Source organism: Natator depressus, chromosome 2 (assembly GCF_965152275.1).
Source record: "Natator depressus isolate rNatDep1 chromosome 2, rNatDep2.hap1, whole genome shotgun sequence".
NCBI lineage: Eukaryota > Metazoa > Chordata > Testudines > Cheloniidae > Natator > Natator depressus.
Window position 1 is genome coordinate 80,568,395 of NC_134235.1, and position 18,440 is coordinate 80,586,834.

Here is an 18,440-nt window from a genome sequence, read left to right on the forward strand (position 1 = left end):
AATGAAAATGATGGAACCTCTTTCAGCCAACACTCTGTAGGTTGCATCTTCACTGAATGTACAGTTTGCCTTCTTGGGGCTATGTTACTGTAATTCCCACTTGGTAAATAAGCTGCAAAACCCCAGAACATGCAACCCAGTGGTACCACATGGAAATAGCAGAAACTGTGATTTTTTTGTTCTTTGATTGTTAAGCACGTTTGTGAATATCTCAATGCATAAGGACAGAAAATAAAAATACAAATAATTTAAATTCAAAAGCAACACTATTTACTACAATACCCCCCATTCACCCTACACCACTCACACAACCTCAGAGATTCAACTCTCCCCTTATGGCCCATTAGGCAAAAGACTTTATATACAGAATGTCACACAGTACAATTAGTCAACTAGTTCCAACTCTGTTGGATGCACAGAGAATAATTAGCCACTACCCCCTAAGCATTCAAATCTGGGGGGTGTTAGCACCAGTGTCCCATCTGATCTGAACTACAGGACTAGGTATGAACAGTAGCAAGAGAGAGTTTAAAGGAATCAGGAAACCAGACCAAGATAGGATTTCAAGATTAAAACCAAACGCCTTGCATTATACCTCATCTGAAAGCTGATACAGTTCATCGAGCACAGGTAAAATGAACTGTGCATGAAACACCATTTAGTAGCAAGCAGCACATTCTGCAATAGCCAGAGTCTGCAGGTGGATTTCCAGAGTACTTTGAAATTTCAAAGCCTGTGTAAAATGTTTCTTCTTATCAACAACAGCAATGACTGAAGATCACCACAAACCACTAGAGACTGGAAATGACTACATATATTTATCTATCCCACATGAATTTAGAAAACCTTTAAACTTGAGTTTAGAAAAATTTATCCACTTCGGATTAGAATTTAGATTTGAGAGTTCCTAATTCAAGCCTTACTCAGCCAAAGAAATCCGTGAATTAACTAGTAATTATTTAATCAGCTTTCAAATCCCAGTTTGTTCTTGGTGTCTCCATTATAATGGAGGAGTTGTGACAGACTCCCAGGATTACTGCTAGTGATAGAGAAATTATTAATATTTATTACTACTTGCATTGAGATAGTACATAGCAGGTCCAGCCATAGTGCTAGACGCTGTTCAAACACAGAACAGACTTTCTCTGACACACTAAGTAAACATCCAAATTTTGACCTTCATGGAAACAATGGCAAAGTACCAGTTTTGTCTCCTGCACATAGCTCGTTTTCAAACATGCAAAACTCACCATGATTTTTGGCTTAATGGCAAAGTCCTTTTGCCCTCCCACCTGGATGTGTTTCTTCATGAGACTGAAGTTGTTAAAGCGGCAGATGAGAAGGCCACTGCTGTTTGTTCTCAGGTTAAAATCTACATCTTCACAGAAGTACCTAGATATTAAACACAGATTCACTAAACTGATTGTAAAAAGAAAAGGAGTACTTGTGGCACCTTAGAGACTAACCAATTTATTTGAGCATAAGCTTTCGTGAGCTACAGCTCACATGACTGTGGGGTTAGGAATAAGGGAAGTGTTGGTCACTATGGCATTAGGAAACTTCACAGTCTTTCACTGGATCACAGAATTCCATTGTATAATTTCATCATGAGACATTTCCTCTAGCATTATACCGTAGGGGTGATTTAACTTTCTAATTCCAAACTCTTCATGGAGTGCTGAGTGAAAAAATGTCCTGCAATGAAACGTACCTAACAAATGACAGCACGACAGTTTGTGTATAACACGACAGGCCCCTGTATTTCATAGCTGTGTGCTGCTGGCTGTAACAGCAAGGGAACATACTGTATATTTTAAAAGCCAAATAAATCTTAGGCACAGGGTTACTTGGACAAAAATCAGGAAAGGGACTCTTCCTGTTAAGATTGGTTATTTCTTTGCCAATCAGTTAGCAACCAAGATTTTCCAGTATTATGAAGCATGGCTAGTGTAGCTCTCGGATCACTGGGAAATCCTGATTGGCCAGTGAGGTTTGTTTTCATACAGGTTTGATGTTCCATTCTAGCACTTGTTAAAGAAAAACTGTACCCCAAAACTGGAATGATTTATAATGAATTAATTTATCCCTGGGGTGGAGGAGAGAAAGGAGTGTTCTCTGTTATGGTACAAGAGGAGCAGCTGACCAAGGTTGTGAACATTTGTGATCATTCTTCCTATTCTCCATTGTGATGTGCCCTTGCATAGTGCTGGTGCAATTCAGTAGGACTTAGCATTGCCCGCAGGGAAAGAAAAACAGTCAGTGCATGGAATCTAGATGCAGGGCTTCCACCTCCCCACCAGGTGCTGTTTTTATACCACGTAAGGACTCATCTGAGTGGAGACTGGAAAAATGGAGTCAGGATAGTGAGCACCAGGGTTAAGATGGAAAGAAAGACAGACTGGGAGAAAGACAGACAGTGGGTGGGTGAGGAAGGAGAGAAAAGGCCAGATTGAAGCTACAGGAGTTTAAAAAAAAAAAAACAACCACACGCAGAGAAGACCTAAAATACAAGAGAGAACCAGGAAGAAATCAGAAGAGGAGAGGCAGAAAATCCATCCTGCTAGGGACAGCACCTTTTGTCAGTCACAGGAAGCTCTGCTTCCAGAAATGCATCGGCAAGTGGCAGGAATCCGTAGGGAAGCGCAGCTCACCTGACTGAAGATAAGAGATCGGGAAAACACTGAAAGTATTTGAGACAAAATACATGAAGGGAGGACGGCTGTTGTATTTCTTATGGAGCTAAATTGCTTCCAGATTTTATCTGTCATTGTTTTACAGAGAAAACCTCTGCTCCCTCGCCTTTATTTCTCACTTTCCATCAGTGTTTGGAATTAAAAACCTATAGCAAATTCACTTGCTCCAGTATTTGCCATTTCTCTCCGTTTCTATCCTCTCACCTGAAGGCATCAATTCCATTCTACAGTTCTCCATAAGAGCTTTGTCACAAGCAGGATTTGAAGCAGAATCCACTCCCTTTGCTAAATAAGACTACATTTTATATTTCCTCCACTTTGAGCTACCCCAGTCTGCGTCCCACTGACTCTAAGGTCTCTACCTCCATCAGCAATACAAACTGTCTCTCTATGTGTTGACCAAATTCCAGCTTGCATTGTTCATGGTATGGATGCCACAGTTCTCTCATCTGTATTACTTATGATGCAAGAATTTTATACTTTTAATTTTATATGAATTTTATTCATAAATGAGATGCTTCATCCAGTGGCAGGGACAAACTTGTAGTAGTAGAATGCCTTCAGGTGAGAGGATAGAAAGGGAGAGAAATGGCAAATACTGGAGCAAGTGAATTTGCTATAGGTTTTTAATTCCAAACACTGATGGAAAGTGAGAAATAAAGGCAAGGGAGCAGAGGTTTTCTCTGTAAAACAATGACAGATAAAATCTGGAAGCAATTTAGCTCCATAAGAAATACAACAGCCATCCTCCCTTCATGTATTTTGTCTCAAATACTTTCAGTGTTTTCCCGATCTCTTACCTTCATTCAGGTGAGTTGCGCTTCCCTACGGATTCCTGCCACTTGCCGATGCATTTCTGGAAGCAGAGCTTCCTGTGACTGACAAAAGGTGCTGTCCCTAGCAGGATGGATTTTCTGCCTCTCCTCTTCCGATTTCTTCCTGGTTCCCTCTTGTATTTTAGGTCTTCTCTGCGTGTGTTTTTTTTTTTTTTTTTAAACTCCTGTAGCTTCAATCTGGCCTTTTCTCTCCTTCCTCACCCACCCACTGTCTGTCTTTCTCCCAGTCTGTCTTTCTTTCCATCTTAACCCTGGTGCTCACTATCCTGACTCCATTTTTCCAGTCTCCACTCAGATGAGTCCTTACGTGGTATAAAAACAGCACCTGGTGGGGAGGTGGAAGCCCTGCATCTAGATTCCATGCACTGACTGTTTTTCTTTCCCTGCGGGCAATGCTAAGTCCTACTGAATTGCATCAGCACTATGCAAGGGCACATCACAATGGAGAATAGGAAGAATGATCACAAATGTTCACAACCTTGGTCAGCTGCTCCTCTTGTACCATAACAGAGAACACTCCTTTCTCTCCTCCACCCCAGGGATAAATTAATTCATTATAAATCATTCCAGTTTTGGGGTACAGTTTTTCTTTAACAAGTGCTAGAATGGAACATCAAACCTGTATGAAAACAAACCTCACTGGCCAATCAGGATTTCCCAGTGATCCGAGAGCTACACTAGCCATGCTTCATAATACTGGAAAATCTTGGTTGCTAACTGATTGGCAAAGAAATAACCAATCTTAACAGGAAGAGTCCCTTTCCTGATTTTTGTCCAAGTAACCCTGTGCCTAAGATTTATTTGGCTTTTAAAATATACAGTATGTTCCCTTGCTGTTACAGCCAGCAGCACACAGCTATGAAATACAGGGGCCTGTCGTGTTATACACAAACTGTCGTGCTGTCATTTGTTAGGTACGTTTCATTGCAGGACATTTTTTCACTCAGCACTCCATGAAGAGTTTGGAATTAGAAAGTTAAATCACCCCTACGGTATAATGCTAGAGGAAATGTCTCATGATGAAATTATACAATGGAATTCTGTGATCCAGTGAAAGACTGTGAAGTTTCCTAATGCCATAGTGACCAACACTTCCCTTATTCCTAACCCCACAGTCAATGAATAGGTGCTGATAATAAACAGAGAACTGGGAGATAAAAGAACTCCTGCAATACCACACCCAATATGCACACCCATTACAGTGCAGTAGCTTTGCAGCTGTGGGTTACCATGATGTTATCAGAACTGCTTGATATGTTTCTTTTAGCCTTTTAATACAGACTCTCTTTCTGGGTGACCACTCTTTCACAATGTTGTAGTAGGTTCGTGCATGGATGTTTTGTGATGACAACATAACACGGTTACTCATAATCTGTATTTTTAGATTTTTGTGGTTTTATTTCTTGAAATCACATACGACTGGTTTTTGTTAAAATCATATACAAAACATCCATTTGTTCCCTATGCATGCTTCTTTTTTGTATGCAGTTCCTATGTCATAGAGAGAAGGGGGGCTAACTCTCACTTTGAACAGCTCATTTTGATGCAACACGAATGTGACATCAGAAGTAACTCAACCAATCATACAGTTGACTTTAGTTTGTTTGGATACTGCAGTCTTATTACAATGCTGCGCACATCATTCTGTGTTTTTTTTAAAGTGGTATTTTGTGGCCCTGACCTCACAGCCATGAAAGTACCACTCTCTGTTTTTACTATGGCTATGAAACATAACTATTAGCTGGCAGGGAGATTTTTTTACTGTATTTGTTGAATCACTTTTGCATACCTGTTTAGATCATATTGCACGTTCTGGGTCAGGTCTACGTTGAGCAGTATGAAGTCATGCACATGGCATCTGGAGAATGAAGGTTTTGATCCCCTGGAATTCAACTTGCTGTTCCATTTCTGAATACCCAGTATTGCATAATGAACAATTTTTGGTGTGGCTTCAATGTGCTGTAGAACACTCTTCAAAGACACATTCTTACTGGTACTCCCTGGCTCCATGGACTGGCTATGAAATGTAATCATGTATCACATATGTGTTTTAGATCTCTGCTACTATATTATTGTGTAATGTTTAGATAAGGATCCTTTTTTGCTAGGTGCTGTACAAATACATAATTGTATATTCATGCACACACATGGAAGGAACATCTACATTATTATAAATAGCTAATGTAAGTGCCACCCTCACCTCTACCCCTCAATCCAGTCATCGTAAGCATACAGACTTTCCAAGAGTGGTGGGTATTACTGGTGAGATATATGGAGAGGCAGAAGGAAGTAGCTTTATGAATCAATTTAGGAAAGGCATTTCCTAAATAAGGTGCAGTGTGGGAGAAGGTAAAAATAATTGAGTGGCATGGCATAATGCCTTCTAGAAAATTAAGACTCCCAAATAAAGAATTTTAATTGAGAAACAAAAAACCCCCCAGAATAGTCAAGCCGATAAAAACAAACAACCAAAATGTTCTTTCCCACTGGCAAGTCAACTGATAGAAAGGCTTAGGTAAACTCTATGTCAAAAACTGATCAGTTTTACAAGAGAGAGCAGAGAAAGTGATCGAGTCAATCACAACACTAGCTAATGGACAGAAAACACTAATTGAGATGAAATAATTGGAGATAAAATGTCTGCAAAATGACATGCAACTGTTAATTGTGAAGTTATCTGAAATGTCATGCACACAATAGTAACAGCTTTGAATCATTACTAAGGGTATGTCTACACTGCAATCAGAGGTGTGCCTGCAGCATCTGTAGACATTCCTGAGCTAACTTTAACCTGCTTAGCTCAAATAACAAATCGCAGTGAAGCTGCGGCACCTGGATTAGCTGCTTGAGTACATGCCCAGGAGTCCTGGGTGGGCTTGTACAGCCCGTGCTGCTGTGGCTTCACTGCTATTATCTGAGCTAGCTAGACCACAACTAATTCGGGCATGTCTACATGTGCTGCCGTCACATCTCTGATGGCAGTGTAGACATATCCTAAGTGAAAAGCAGAGTATAATTTTTAAATTCTGCTTTGACTATTTTAAGCAGCCATTTTTTTTAGTTATCACCAATTGCTAGAGATGGGCGCAAGCTACAAAGTGTGCATCCAGATTGGAATACTGCAAAAGTTTGGGGTGGGCTGTGGCTTTGGCTGGGACCCATCTGACTGTTCCATTGTTCGTGAAAAGTTAATTTACCTGGACTGTTCTTGGACACTGTGAATGTTCCATAAGACACAAGAGTCATCCATGACAACAATGAACGGCCAGACACACTGACGTTTGACTCCTAGTTCTTCCAAGCGGTTTCTCTCTAGTTCTAGATTGTGGTAGGAAAGTTCTTTAATAAGGAATCTGGCAGCACCTGGGAGAATACATGGCACAGAACAACTTCTGTAGGACACTAATGAGAACTTTACTGCAGCTACTGTTTTCATGCAAAAAAAGATATAATATTAAAAAAGAAAGCCACCAATATTATACAGCACAGCACCTTGAAAGTTACAAGGTCAGAAACACGTCTTAGCATGTGTACATTTTCAAATGTATTTGCCAATCCAGGCCCACCTAGGAGGGGTAAGTGGCATCTTCAAATATTATTTATTAGTACGAATAATGCGTTTGGCACTGCACAATCTACAAAAAGAAAGCTTATACGCTCTTTGGGATAGGGACTATGTAAAAGACAGATATAGGGAAGGTAGAACACACTGGAAAACCAGAGAGGATGATTTAGTGTTGTTGATTTTTCTATTTTTATTACACATGTGGACATCAAGAAAAATGGGGCATTTTAAGAGTACTTAGAACCAAGAGAGGATAGTGGCTTGACCATAGGCGGCGCATGAGTCTTCCGTTTGGGAAGGCTTACACATGAGCGCCGGGAGCTCCCTAGAATTGGGGGGCCACTGGAGACCAGACCGTGGCCCTGCCCCCCCTCTACCTCTTCCCCTGATGCCCTGCCCTTGCGCTACCTCTTCTCACCCCCTGCTTCACCCCCTCCCCAATGCCCCCTGCCCACCGCTCGCTCCTCTCTGCTTCTTCCTCCAAGCTCCCCCCACCCAGTGCTCACTGCTCTGTGCCCCCGGCACCTGCTCCTCTGTGCCTCTTCCCCCGAGGCCTGCCTGCTCCTCTCCATGGTGGGCCTCAGGGCAAGAGGCAGAACAGGGGCGGAGCCACAGTCCGGGCACGGTGGGCCCCTACTTCTAGGGAGCTTCACTTCCAGTGCTCCAAAGGCAGGGGGCCAGCGAGTCTCCACAGGGAGGTGACCCACATCGCATCCATGGCATTTGCCCACCTGCATGGCCAGCCTCTTTTTGGGTAGCCTCCCCCAGCCTCTTATACACACCCCCATGGACTTCATCTTGTGTGAGTTGAGGGAACTCAATCCCTTGTGGGAAGAGTTTAACCTCGAATAGGATTGGACCCAAAGTTCAACTATAATTGACCCTCCTGAACGTACAGCTGCAGTTTCATCTTGTTAAATAGTGACATCACTTGTAAAGTGACTGGACGAGGCATTCAGGCTGCAGTGCTGAAAAGATGAATGCAATTTGCCTACAAATCAGCAGTTCTCAAACTGTGATTTCAAAAGCTGTTGGTTAATAGGAAACTGAATCACTGGTGGAACAGGAGCTGCTGGCAGGTTAAGAATGACCATGTAAGAAGGCAACTGGACAGAGGGTTCTGTGGAGTATGGAGGGAATATAATGGAACAGCAGGGAAATGTGCAGGGGCAACGAAAAAAAACAGGCCACAGGAAAAAATATAAAGACATAGGTTGAGAAAGGGCCCAGGGAGCACAGAAGCAAGTGCCAGGAGCAAACAGAGAGAGGAGAACAGAGAAGAGTGTGACTGGGGAGAGAAGAAATGAAGAGCAGAAGCAGATAGCTAGATTAACTGTGTTCAAAAAGGATAAAACAATTATCACATTAAAGGGAGTTAAAAGATATTAAATACTGCACTAATATCCCTTTCTAAACGATCATCTGTACGTGACTGCTGTAGTTGTCACGTGTTATGCGATCATGACCAGGAGAGGCAGGTGTTCAGGGCCAGTGCAAGGATGTTTCGCGCCCTAGTCGAAACTTCCACCTTGCGCCCACGCCCCCTGCCCCAAGCCCGTGGCAGCTCCCCGCTCCCCAAGGCACCCCCCTGCAGCAGCTCCCTGCTGCCGCCCCTCCCCTCTCCTCTCCCTCGGCCCGGAGACCCGTGCGGCAACTCCCCGCCGCTCCCTCCCTCCCTCCCCCCCCTCGGCCCGGGGAGCCGTGCGGCAACTCCCTCTGCCCCCTCCTTCACTCCCTCTCCTCGGCCCGGGGAGCCGTGCGGCAGCTCCCCACCCCAGCTCACCTCTGCTCTGACTCCTCCCCAAGCACGCCGCCGCCGCTCCACTTCTCCCGCCTCCCAGGCTTGCGGCGCCAATCAGCTGTTTGGCGCCACAAGCCTGGGAGGGAGAGAAGCAGAGCGGGGCGGCGTGCTCAGGGGAGGAGGCGGAGCAGAGGTGAGCTGGGGCGGGAAGCAGTTCCCTTGTGCAGCGCTGCCGCCCCCCGTTACTTGCTCCAGGCGGCCCTCCCCGCACCCCCCTGCCCCAGCTCACCTCCACTCCACCGCCTCTCCACAGCACACTTTTAGCCACCCCCAAACACTTGGCGCCCTAGGCGACCACCTAGTTCGCCTAGTTGTTGCACCGGCCCTGCAGGTGTTGAGCTCTGAGTTAGAGAAATCCTGCTTTCAACGTAACACATCGTTTTAGTGCCTCTTACCAACTCCAGCATTGTTGAACGTGCCTGGCAGGACCAGCATGATGTGGTTGGGCCAGTATTTACGGTACAGTGGCATTTCATACTCCTTGACCACTAGGAGGTGAAGGTGACTGATGCCTTCCATAGCATGGTAAAGGTTCAAGAGGCCATGCTCATGGCGGCCACTTGAAGGAGTGAAGATAGGACTCTTTACTGCATTCAAATTCTGCTGAAAGATCAAACAGGAAATGGTTAAACTCTAGAAAGACAGTTCGGTCCTGATTGACTCTTTCCATCGGAAAAAACAGAATAGCTCAAGTAACATTTATTTTTATTATTATTTATTGTAGCACCTACGACATGCTAGTTGCTTTCTAGACAGTCAAGATGGGATGGTCCTTGCCCCAAGCAGCTCACAGTCTCAGGAGAGTCCAACACAAAGGTCACGAGAAGACATCAGACAAATAGGGATTTTTTTCAGTCAAGCCAACTAGATTCATGGTAGGCAGCCAGAAGGAGGATGTAAGAGGCATACACCCACCTTGTCCGACACAAGAGGGAGACGCATGCTTTCCAGGTGCTTTCCCTGCTTGCTGAAGACAAAGTGGTTCTCCTTGGACTTGGGGATTATAAAATGAAGCTGAACCTCTTCTCCTAACATTGAGGAGGAGAACGTAAACGCATGCAGGGTGGAGTCAGTCATCTGCATTGAAGAGAATAACAGGAGAAAATGGTCAACACACTAATCAGATAAAGAGGCCACACACCAACACAAACATGTGGCACAGCAATTTCAATTGCATTTTGAAATGATGGAAGCAGCTGGAAACAAATGGAAAATATATTTTCCGATGGTAACTGAAGGTGGCTTTGTTATAGTCACATTTTCCCCTTATCCAGCAGAATTAATTAGGTATGCAGCTTGTCAGTCTAATAATATAATCACCTTCCTGTGGCCCAATTGTGCTCCTGCTGAAGTCAGCGTTAGAAATTACTCACAAATGTACACAGAGCACTGGAAAATGAGTCAGGAAACAACCTACCCTATCAAAGTCTGCCCAGGACATTCAAAAACATATACACACATACATACATGAGAGAGAGAGAGAGAGAGTGAATGGCACAGGCCTATACATGCTTCTTATAAACATATAGCCTACAGAACATGTTTCTATCACAAAATATGTAAAAGGCCAAGCTTTCAGAAAATCTTTGGGATTCACATTACACAGGTATGTAAAATAGATTACCTTTAAATTACTGCCAGTTTCACAATATGATGAAACTTCAGAAAATCACAACAGGTCAGTACTGTAAACACCCCAACAGAACACATTACAATTTATATACAATATATCCACATATTCCAAGCTAGTTAGGGTGCAGTCAAGGGAACCCTTCCTACCTTGTAATCAACTAGAAATTATGAACTACATCAGTCTGCTACAAGTTGTCTGAAAAGCAAAGGAGTAAACCTAAAAGCACTTTCTGCAGAAAAGGCTTGGTGAGCTTCTTCCATTTTAAATTATGCCTCCCTGTTTAGCAATTGATGGCTTTAACTCATTCCTTAAACTGTTAGTCAGAACTGTTACAATAAAATGATCATCCGCATGAGTTAATATTCTTTTCATTCTTCATTTTAAATTCTCCATAAGTGTTTCACTTTCTCTCACGTTTCATTCAGCAAAGCACTTGAACATTTATTGAACTTTAAGTATGGGCTTAAGTCTCTCTGAAGTCCATGGGACTTAACCAATGCTTAATCATGTGCATACACTTTAAGCACATACTTAAGTGCTTTGCCAAATCAGGGCTGAAGTGAGGCCAGCTGAATAACTTCTCTTTATTGTGTGCGTAATTATCACAACAACTATATGTGCAATTCAGGCATGCACAAACTGGCATTTAGGTGCATGAATTTTATTTGCATAAGCAAATACCTGACTGAGCATACAGCTGCTTTGACTGCAGGCACACAGCAGGTGGCATGACTTAGCCAGGCACGTAGACCTTTTGTTGTATCAATACTGTTTTTTCTCTTCTCATATGGTTTAGTCCTACTGTTATGATTAAACAATATTTTGTTTTGAAAAGGCTGTCTGGTCACTCTATTCACCACAGATTCCCAAAGGGAAGAACTGTAAGTGCCAAGCTCAGATACATCTGCTGAATAACTTCAGTTGATCCATAGGGGACTGTAACCTAGGGCCTGGTCTGAAAGCAGGAGAATCACATGATTCTACCGCAGGAAAGGTTAAGGCCCAAGGCTTAATACTTGTGGGGGTGCACTCTGAAAGATCACAGAGGGGTTAAAGGTGCAGCTAGTCCCATCACTGAGACACTAACCTGTGCTGCAGGATTAATATCCATGTACTGATGGCACTGCTCACAGTGGTGAAATGTATTATAAGCTGAATATTTTGTCAACATCATGGACACTGTCTCTCTCTTTCTGGGCTCCCCAACTTTGGTTTCTTTGCTTGCTTCTGTGTACAAAGAAGATAAATGACATGAATTTTAAGACAGCCAACAAACATGCAGATAAAATGTAATTCTGTAACCACTTTAGAGAAAAACTGAGCACATCTATAGTGTTTTGTAGGTTAGACCTTTCCTGAGCATTATGCCCAGTCAAGCCAATGTAAAATCTCTTGTTCTAAGCAGGAAAATGGAAAGAACTTTACTGACCTTGTTTTACTCTTGACAATTGTTCTGTGTACACTGGACTCATAGAACCATACTTGGTATCATGCACACTCAGGTCAAAAGTTATTTTACTGAAGATCTCTATGTCAGGCCAGTGGTCATTGCTAGACTGCGTGATCTCACTACTTTCTGTAGAATCTGGAACACATTTTGGGTAAGCAATGGAAGAGAGCATGTGAAATATGTTTCTTTGATGTCTGTATGTTTGTGCAATTGAACAGGGATTCAAAAATGGAAGAAGTTTCTATGTCAAACATACAAACAAAAACTAAAATATTAACTCAGACTAAGCCATTTCAAAAAAATGAAAATTGCTTGGAAACTAAGCAGGTCTGAATCTCAATGTCAAGACTTCCATTACTTTCACCCACCAGAATTTCTGAAGTACCTATCCCTACGGCATCTAGGTTTTGAATAAGGATGACAAAATTAAGAGTGGTCTCTGTCCAGGAGATATAGTTAATTCTCCAGCCTCTCTTTGATTTAGTCATCAGCTTCTATCTTTCCTTCTCATGTAATCAGGGGACAACCATGCCCCAAAATCTCCAAACTATTGGGCACTACAATTTTTTTTAAACTCAATTATACCAGTTTCTGAGCAGAATCAAACCTTACTCTGTTGAGTGGTTAGTAGAGAACTACACTTTTTGAGTGCTGGTACATTGGTGTTAAGGCTTACACGTCAGGAGACACCCAAGGGGATGTCCCATAACCACAACTTTGTTTGTTATTCACTACATAAATTAATATCCTAAATAGAACTTGTTTCTTTAAATAGGTTCATACTTCCGCAGTCTAGTTCCTACAATATGAAAATTATTAATGGATTTGTGTCACCTGATAGTCAACAGAGTTTCTCATTACCATTTGTTCCCCCAACACAAAACTTGTAAACTCATGACGTTACGCAACCTCTCCTAGGAATTTGGTGTCTAATTTATAACAAAATCCATCAACAATAGCAAAGTTGCAGAGGAAAAAGCTGCATTATTTAATTGAGCTTGATTGCTTAAAAGAAAACAAAGACAGAGAATGAAGGAAAGAAAGAAAAATACTTTAAAAAACAGTAGGTATGGACATAATAGACAAATCCAGCCTCTTCATGACTTTGATCTATTTTGCCTTTGCAATGTTGTCCAGATGTAGCTTTTCTACATAAAGAAGTGTTCAGTTGATCCATTTAAAATTATATCTAGCATAATAAAAGAGAAGAGTATGTTTAGAGACCTGCCGGAAATCTAGCTACATATTAACATACAAGTTAAAATGACACACCAGTAACACGATAATGCCAGTTTTAATGTACAAAATGCCTTTATGCTCCCAAGAAACTGTAGTTTTATTTTATGCAGTGTTGTCGTAGCCATGTTGGTCCCGGGATATTAGAGAGATAAGGTAGGTGAGGTAGTACCTTTTATTGAACCATCTTCTGTTGACCTAAAGAAGAGCTCTGTGTAAGCCTGAAAACTTGTCTTTCTCACCAACAGAAACTGGTCCAATAAAAGATATTACCTCACCCACCATGTCTCTCTAATTTTCTTTTCACAGAATTGTAGAACTGTGGAACTGAAAGGGACCTCTAGAGGTCCAGTCCCCTACAATCAAGGCAGAACTAAGTATTATCTAGACCATCCGTGACAGGTGTTTGTCTACTCGAACCTGCTCTTTAAAATCTCCAATGACGGAGATTCCACAACTTCCCTAGGCAATTTATTCCAGTGCTTAACTATCCTGACAGTTAGGAAGTTTTTCCTAATGTCCAGTCTAAACCGCCCTTGCTGCAATTTAAGCCCATTGCTTCTTGTCCTATCCTCAGAGGTTAAGAAGAACAATTTTTCTCCCTCCTCCTTTTAACAACCTTTTACGTACACGAAAACTGTTATGTCCCCTCTCAGTCTTCTCTTCTCCAAACTAAACAAACAATTTTTTCAATCTTTCCTCATAGGCCATGTTTTCTAGACCTTTAATCATTTTTGTTGCTCTTCTCTGAACTTTTTCCAGTTGATCCATATCTTTCCTAAAATGTGGTGCCCAGAACTGGACACAATACTCCATTTGAAGCTTAATCAGCATGAAGTAGAGCAGAAGAAATACTTCTTTTGTCTTGTTTACAACACTCCTGCTAACACAGTGGTCATCAACCGGTAGATCGCGATCTCCGGCCGCTAAAAGTCCAGCAGCACAGCGGGTTTAAGACAGGCTCCCTGCCTGCCCCGGCCCCACACCGCTCCCGGAAGCAGCCAGCACACCCGAGGCCCCTGGATGGGGCGGCAGGGATCATCACACCCTGCTACTGCCTGCAAGCACTGCCCCTGCAGTTCCCATTGGCCGGGAACGGAGAACTGAACGAGGATGGAGAGAGCCGAGTGACGGAGGGAGGGGGGATGGAGTAAGCAGGGCAGGGCCTCGGGGAAGGGGTGGGGTAGGACCTGGGTTGCACTTAAATTCAAAAAGTTATCTAGTGCATAAAAAGGTTGGAGACCACTGTGCTAACACATCCCAGAATGATGTTTGGGTTTTTTGCAACAGTGTTACACCGTTGACTGATCCCTGAGAGACCCCACTTGATATGCCCTTCTAGCTTGACTGTGAACCACTGATAACTGCTCTCTGGGAATGGTTTTCCAACCAGTTATGCACCCACCTTATAGCAGCTCCATTCTATTTTATTAAAGAGAATTTATGCACATGAGGTACTGAGAACTACTACTTAGTACTTACTGGCATTAATCTCTTCTTCATCATACACATCTACCTCCAGTAATCTGATCAGCATGCGAAAGAGAATCCTAAGAAACTGCAAGTAAGAGCCAGTTTTTCCCACCTGAAGCAAAAAAACAAAACAAAACCAACTCTCAGAAAATCTAGTATTAAAGCTGGGTTACATTTTAGACAGATGTGTTTGGGTTGTTTCCTCCTGTTTTGCTATTCCAGTCCTGGGTCAATTCTGATAAGACACTGCCAAACAGGAATACATGCCAACCTATAGCATTAATACACCATCAACAGTGGGACAAATTCTCCTCTCATTTACCCTGGCGCAATCCCGCTGACTTCAATGGGATAGCAGTTAACCATTTCTCTATTTGATCCTTTTAACGTAGCTTTATGCCAGCCATGGCTTGTGAGCAGATATGAAAGCATCGTTTAGAGGATAAGTCCAAATGCATGCCCCGGAAAGCAGCCTTGGGAACCACCGCTGCTTGTGTCTTGACTTTTAAAGACTAAAACAATGCCCTCGGTTTTTAGCTAACTTTGGCTCTCTTCGCCTTCCCTAAAACTCTATACTAACATGACTAGCCAAGATGGGGACAGCTCTCTTACCTGTGGGGGTCCTGTCAGAAGCAGCCGTCGCGGGTGAAAACTCCTAGAGCCTGCACTTTCGCTCTGATTGCTGTAATCTACATGGTGTTGCCTGGCTGTGGTCCATTGCCTGTAATAGCGAGACTGCTCCTCACCGTTCATGTCTTTGGGAAGCAAAGGTCTCAAAGAGCTCAGCCAAGACACATCAGCATGCGGCAGAAGAGAAGACGAGGAAGGCAAGTGCCCACTTTTCTGTGAGCCAAGGAGACAATAGGCAGCTTTAGACAAGATGACAATGCGTGGCAGTGCTGCATGCAGGGTCTCGCACTCCTTCACAGACTGGCTGGGCCACCGGAATGTCCGGGCTACAGACGAAGATGATAATTTAGAAGTGGTGCTGCTTGCCATCTGGTTACCCAGAGAGTCACATTCTTGTTTTAAGGTCTCTCCAGCAGTGAATCTTGGATAAGTACCTTCATCAACTGAACTAACTGCCACATTCTGAAAGTTAAGGGACGCTGGTTGCTTCTGAGATTTGTCTGCAGCACTGGAGGAGCTCACGCCATTTTCAGCTATTGAACCTGGTGGAATAAAGCAGGAAATAAACAAACAAACAAAAAACCCATTGAGACTGCTTAGCAAATACAGCTAAGGTGTGAATGCTGTCTGATGCAACTTTAAGATTGCAAATATTTCTGTTCAGCAAACACTATGGTGCCTAGAAATCCTCTACCGGTTGAAGTTCATGTAACTCTACTGAAGTCAACAGAATTACAGGGTTATGCCTCAGCTGAAGAATCTGGACCTATATATCTTCACCATAACCAAGGGAAAAAACCCTTCTACCAAGTCAAAGGTATCAGTAGCACTGCCTTCTTAACACCAGAATAAATTCTCTCCTATGGGCCGTGTTCACATTTTGGGACTAGAAAAGGTAAGGGAGCCTTAAAGTTAGCATATGTGGGGAAGACAATAGTTGGCAAAGGCCCCACTTAACAGACTAAAGGCAGGAAAACTGATAGGGAGAGGGAGGGAGAAGGGGATGGCAGTAGAAGGACACATGGTAGGGAGGGTTGAGATTTTGCCCTGGGAAAAGTTTCTAAATTTCACCCAGTAAAACGATTCTTTGGAGTGCCTCCCCTAGCTGGGTTGAGGCCTCTGGCCACACGCAGTTACCTCCACAGGGTTGGCCCAGTTCAGGCCTGAGCCTCTTAGTCCTTGGAGTGGGCATCACCCTTACCTGCTTTGTTAAGGGTGGGTAAAAGCAAAAGTTCAGACTCAGAACAAGTCCCTCCTGGGATCAACAAAAAGCAAAAAGGGCCATTGGAGCTTTACTGGAGTCTTTACGGGCAGGTAGCCAGGTCAGTTTCTCCCTAACTGGGCTTACCTCTGGGTTCATTGGACTCCTCACAGAGCTCGGGAATCTCTAGCATGGAAGTTCCTTCTTCTGCTTCAGGAGCCACTCCCTTCTCAGGGCTTCCCTCTTGCTGACTGCACCTTCCTCCTTTTAAAGCTTTGTTCCCTACCATGCATGATTTGGCAGGGCCAGAGAGGTGGGGTTACCTTAGCACAGAGCCTGCCTAGCCCCTTGCCTGTCAGTGCAGGGTTTATACACAGCATCACATATCCATCATCCAAACTGTAAGAGGGAAGGATCCCTGTACCTTGTGCCTATATTCAGGGCCAACTCTAAATGTTCTGATGCTCTAAACAAGCAAATGTCCATCCTTTGTAGCACACAGCTACATCCTCACAGTTATTGAACACTGTGATATTCCTAATATTTTACACTGGTAATTTTATTTATTTATTTGGATGTTTAAGATCTTCAGATTCCCCCAAAGCTCAAGGTGTAGCGACAAGTAAAATTATATTTAAAATAATCACAACTGGCTCACAAGGCTACATTAACTGAACTTCCCAACCTAGTCCCTTCCCCTCACCCTAGTCAGGGAAAGCCTGGGAGAACACAGAGGGGCCTTTCAGTGTGATGTGGCATGAGACTTGAAATACTCAGGTATGTAAGATGTTGCAAACCATGTCTTTATTCTCTAATCTGAAATCAAACGCAGCTAATCGCTGACATTTTACTTGATGCTTCAATGTTTGTGTTCAAATTCTTACAAAATGTAGGTCAAGCATTATGCTCCAGAGCAAGTGTAAAAGCAATGACTGACCTGAGGTTCCAGTGACCGCACTGCTGTTACTCTGAGGTCTCTCCAAGTCTATCAACAGTTCATCAGAGTCATTCTCACTAATATTAGCCTTCTCGTGCTCCTTCTCACTCAGGTCAAGAGCTACAACAGACCCTCGAATTGCCCCCTTTGAGACATAGCAGCATGCGAGACCTACTTCTTGCTCTAAGGCAGTGCGAGTTAAATAGCTTGAGTCAATAAGTCGGAGGTCGCAGTATTTCAATGACCTAGAGAAACAAACCCAAGAAAGATGATGTTTTATATTTTCTGGCCTTCAAAGAGTCACTCTCGGTATTAATTGTAAACAGCTTATACAATGTCTATTTGCAATTCCATTAATCACTGGAAATATGATTAGTTTAAAATACTCAGCACATGAGCTATGTTCCTTGATACTTAATATAGCTGTTCAGTTCATTATACAATGTAGAACCTCCCACTAGTACTTTATCTTTCACAAAGCCATTTTTTCTTTTCACCAAGGAAACACTTTACCAAAAAGAAAGTCTTCTAAAACAGTATCTTTCATGCAACATTAACAGCAAGATTGTTATTTCCAGTCAGAAGCTGAAAGTTTTACAGTTGTTCTTACAAACATGTTGATTGTTTTTCAGACATTTGCACTGTACAACAGTTCAAACAGTACCTAGGGAAAGTTTCTCCTAGAGTGTCCTTGCCAGTCAGGATAACAATACAAGGCAGGCCTTCTAAATCCTGATAGGTACGAGGGACCCAATCCTCCTGTTCATTTCCCCTCCAAGCCTGCAAAAAGAGAATATTAAATCAAGTCTGGGTTCCATTTTTTAAACTTTAATTTTAACCCAGTACTGGGGGTCCTATTTTTGTTCTCTGCACATTATTCATTATATCAACATCCAACAGGGGGGACAATCTAAGGGCAATTATGGATTTTGCATGGTAGCCAACTGCCAGCAAAGCAATAAAAGCATAACCAAGGGCATGTTAC

General features: G+C 42.9%; 1 protein-coding gene across 1 annotated transcript in view; it reads right to left on the bottom strand.

Annotated features, from left to right (window-relative positions):
• GREB1L (GREB1 like retinoic acid receptor coactivator) overlaps positions 1–18,440 on the bottom strand; it is a 231,082-nt gene that overhangs the window by 15,955 nt on the left and 196,687 nt on the right. Inside the window, exons 22-32 of the mRNA XM_074944514.1 lie at positions 18,120–18,235; positions 17,456–17,700; positions 15,300–15,859; positions 14,697–14,799; positions 11,958–12,113; positions 11,616–11,755; positions 9,811–9,972; positions 9,291–9,498; positions 6,727–6,892; positions 5,319–5,546; positions 1,251–1,392 (exon numbers count right to left, since the gene is read on the bottom strand). Of these exons, the coding sequence (XP_074800615.1) occupies positions 1,251–1,392; positions 5,319–5,546; positions 6,727–6,892; positions 9,291–9,498; positions 9,811–9,972; positions 11,616–11,755; positions 11,958–12,113; positions 14,697–14,799; positions 15,300–15,859; positions 17,456–17,700; positions 18,120–18,235 (2,226 nt within the window). The remainder of the gene's footprint in view (positions 1–1,250; positions 1,393–5,318; positions 5,547–6,726; positions 6,893–9,290; positions 9,499–9,810; positions 9,973–11,615; positions 11,756–11,957; positions 12,114–14,696; positions 14,800–15,299; positions 15,860–17,455; positions 17,701–18,119; positions 18,236–18,440) is intronic.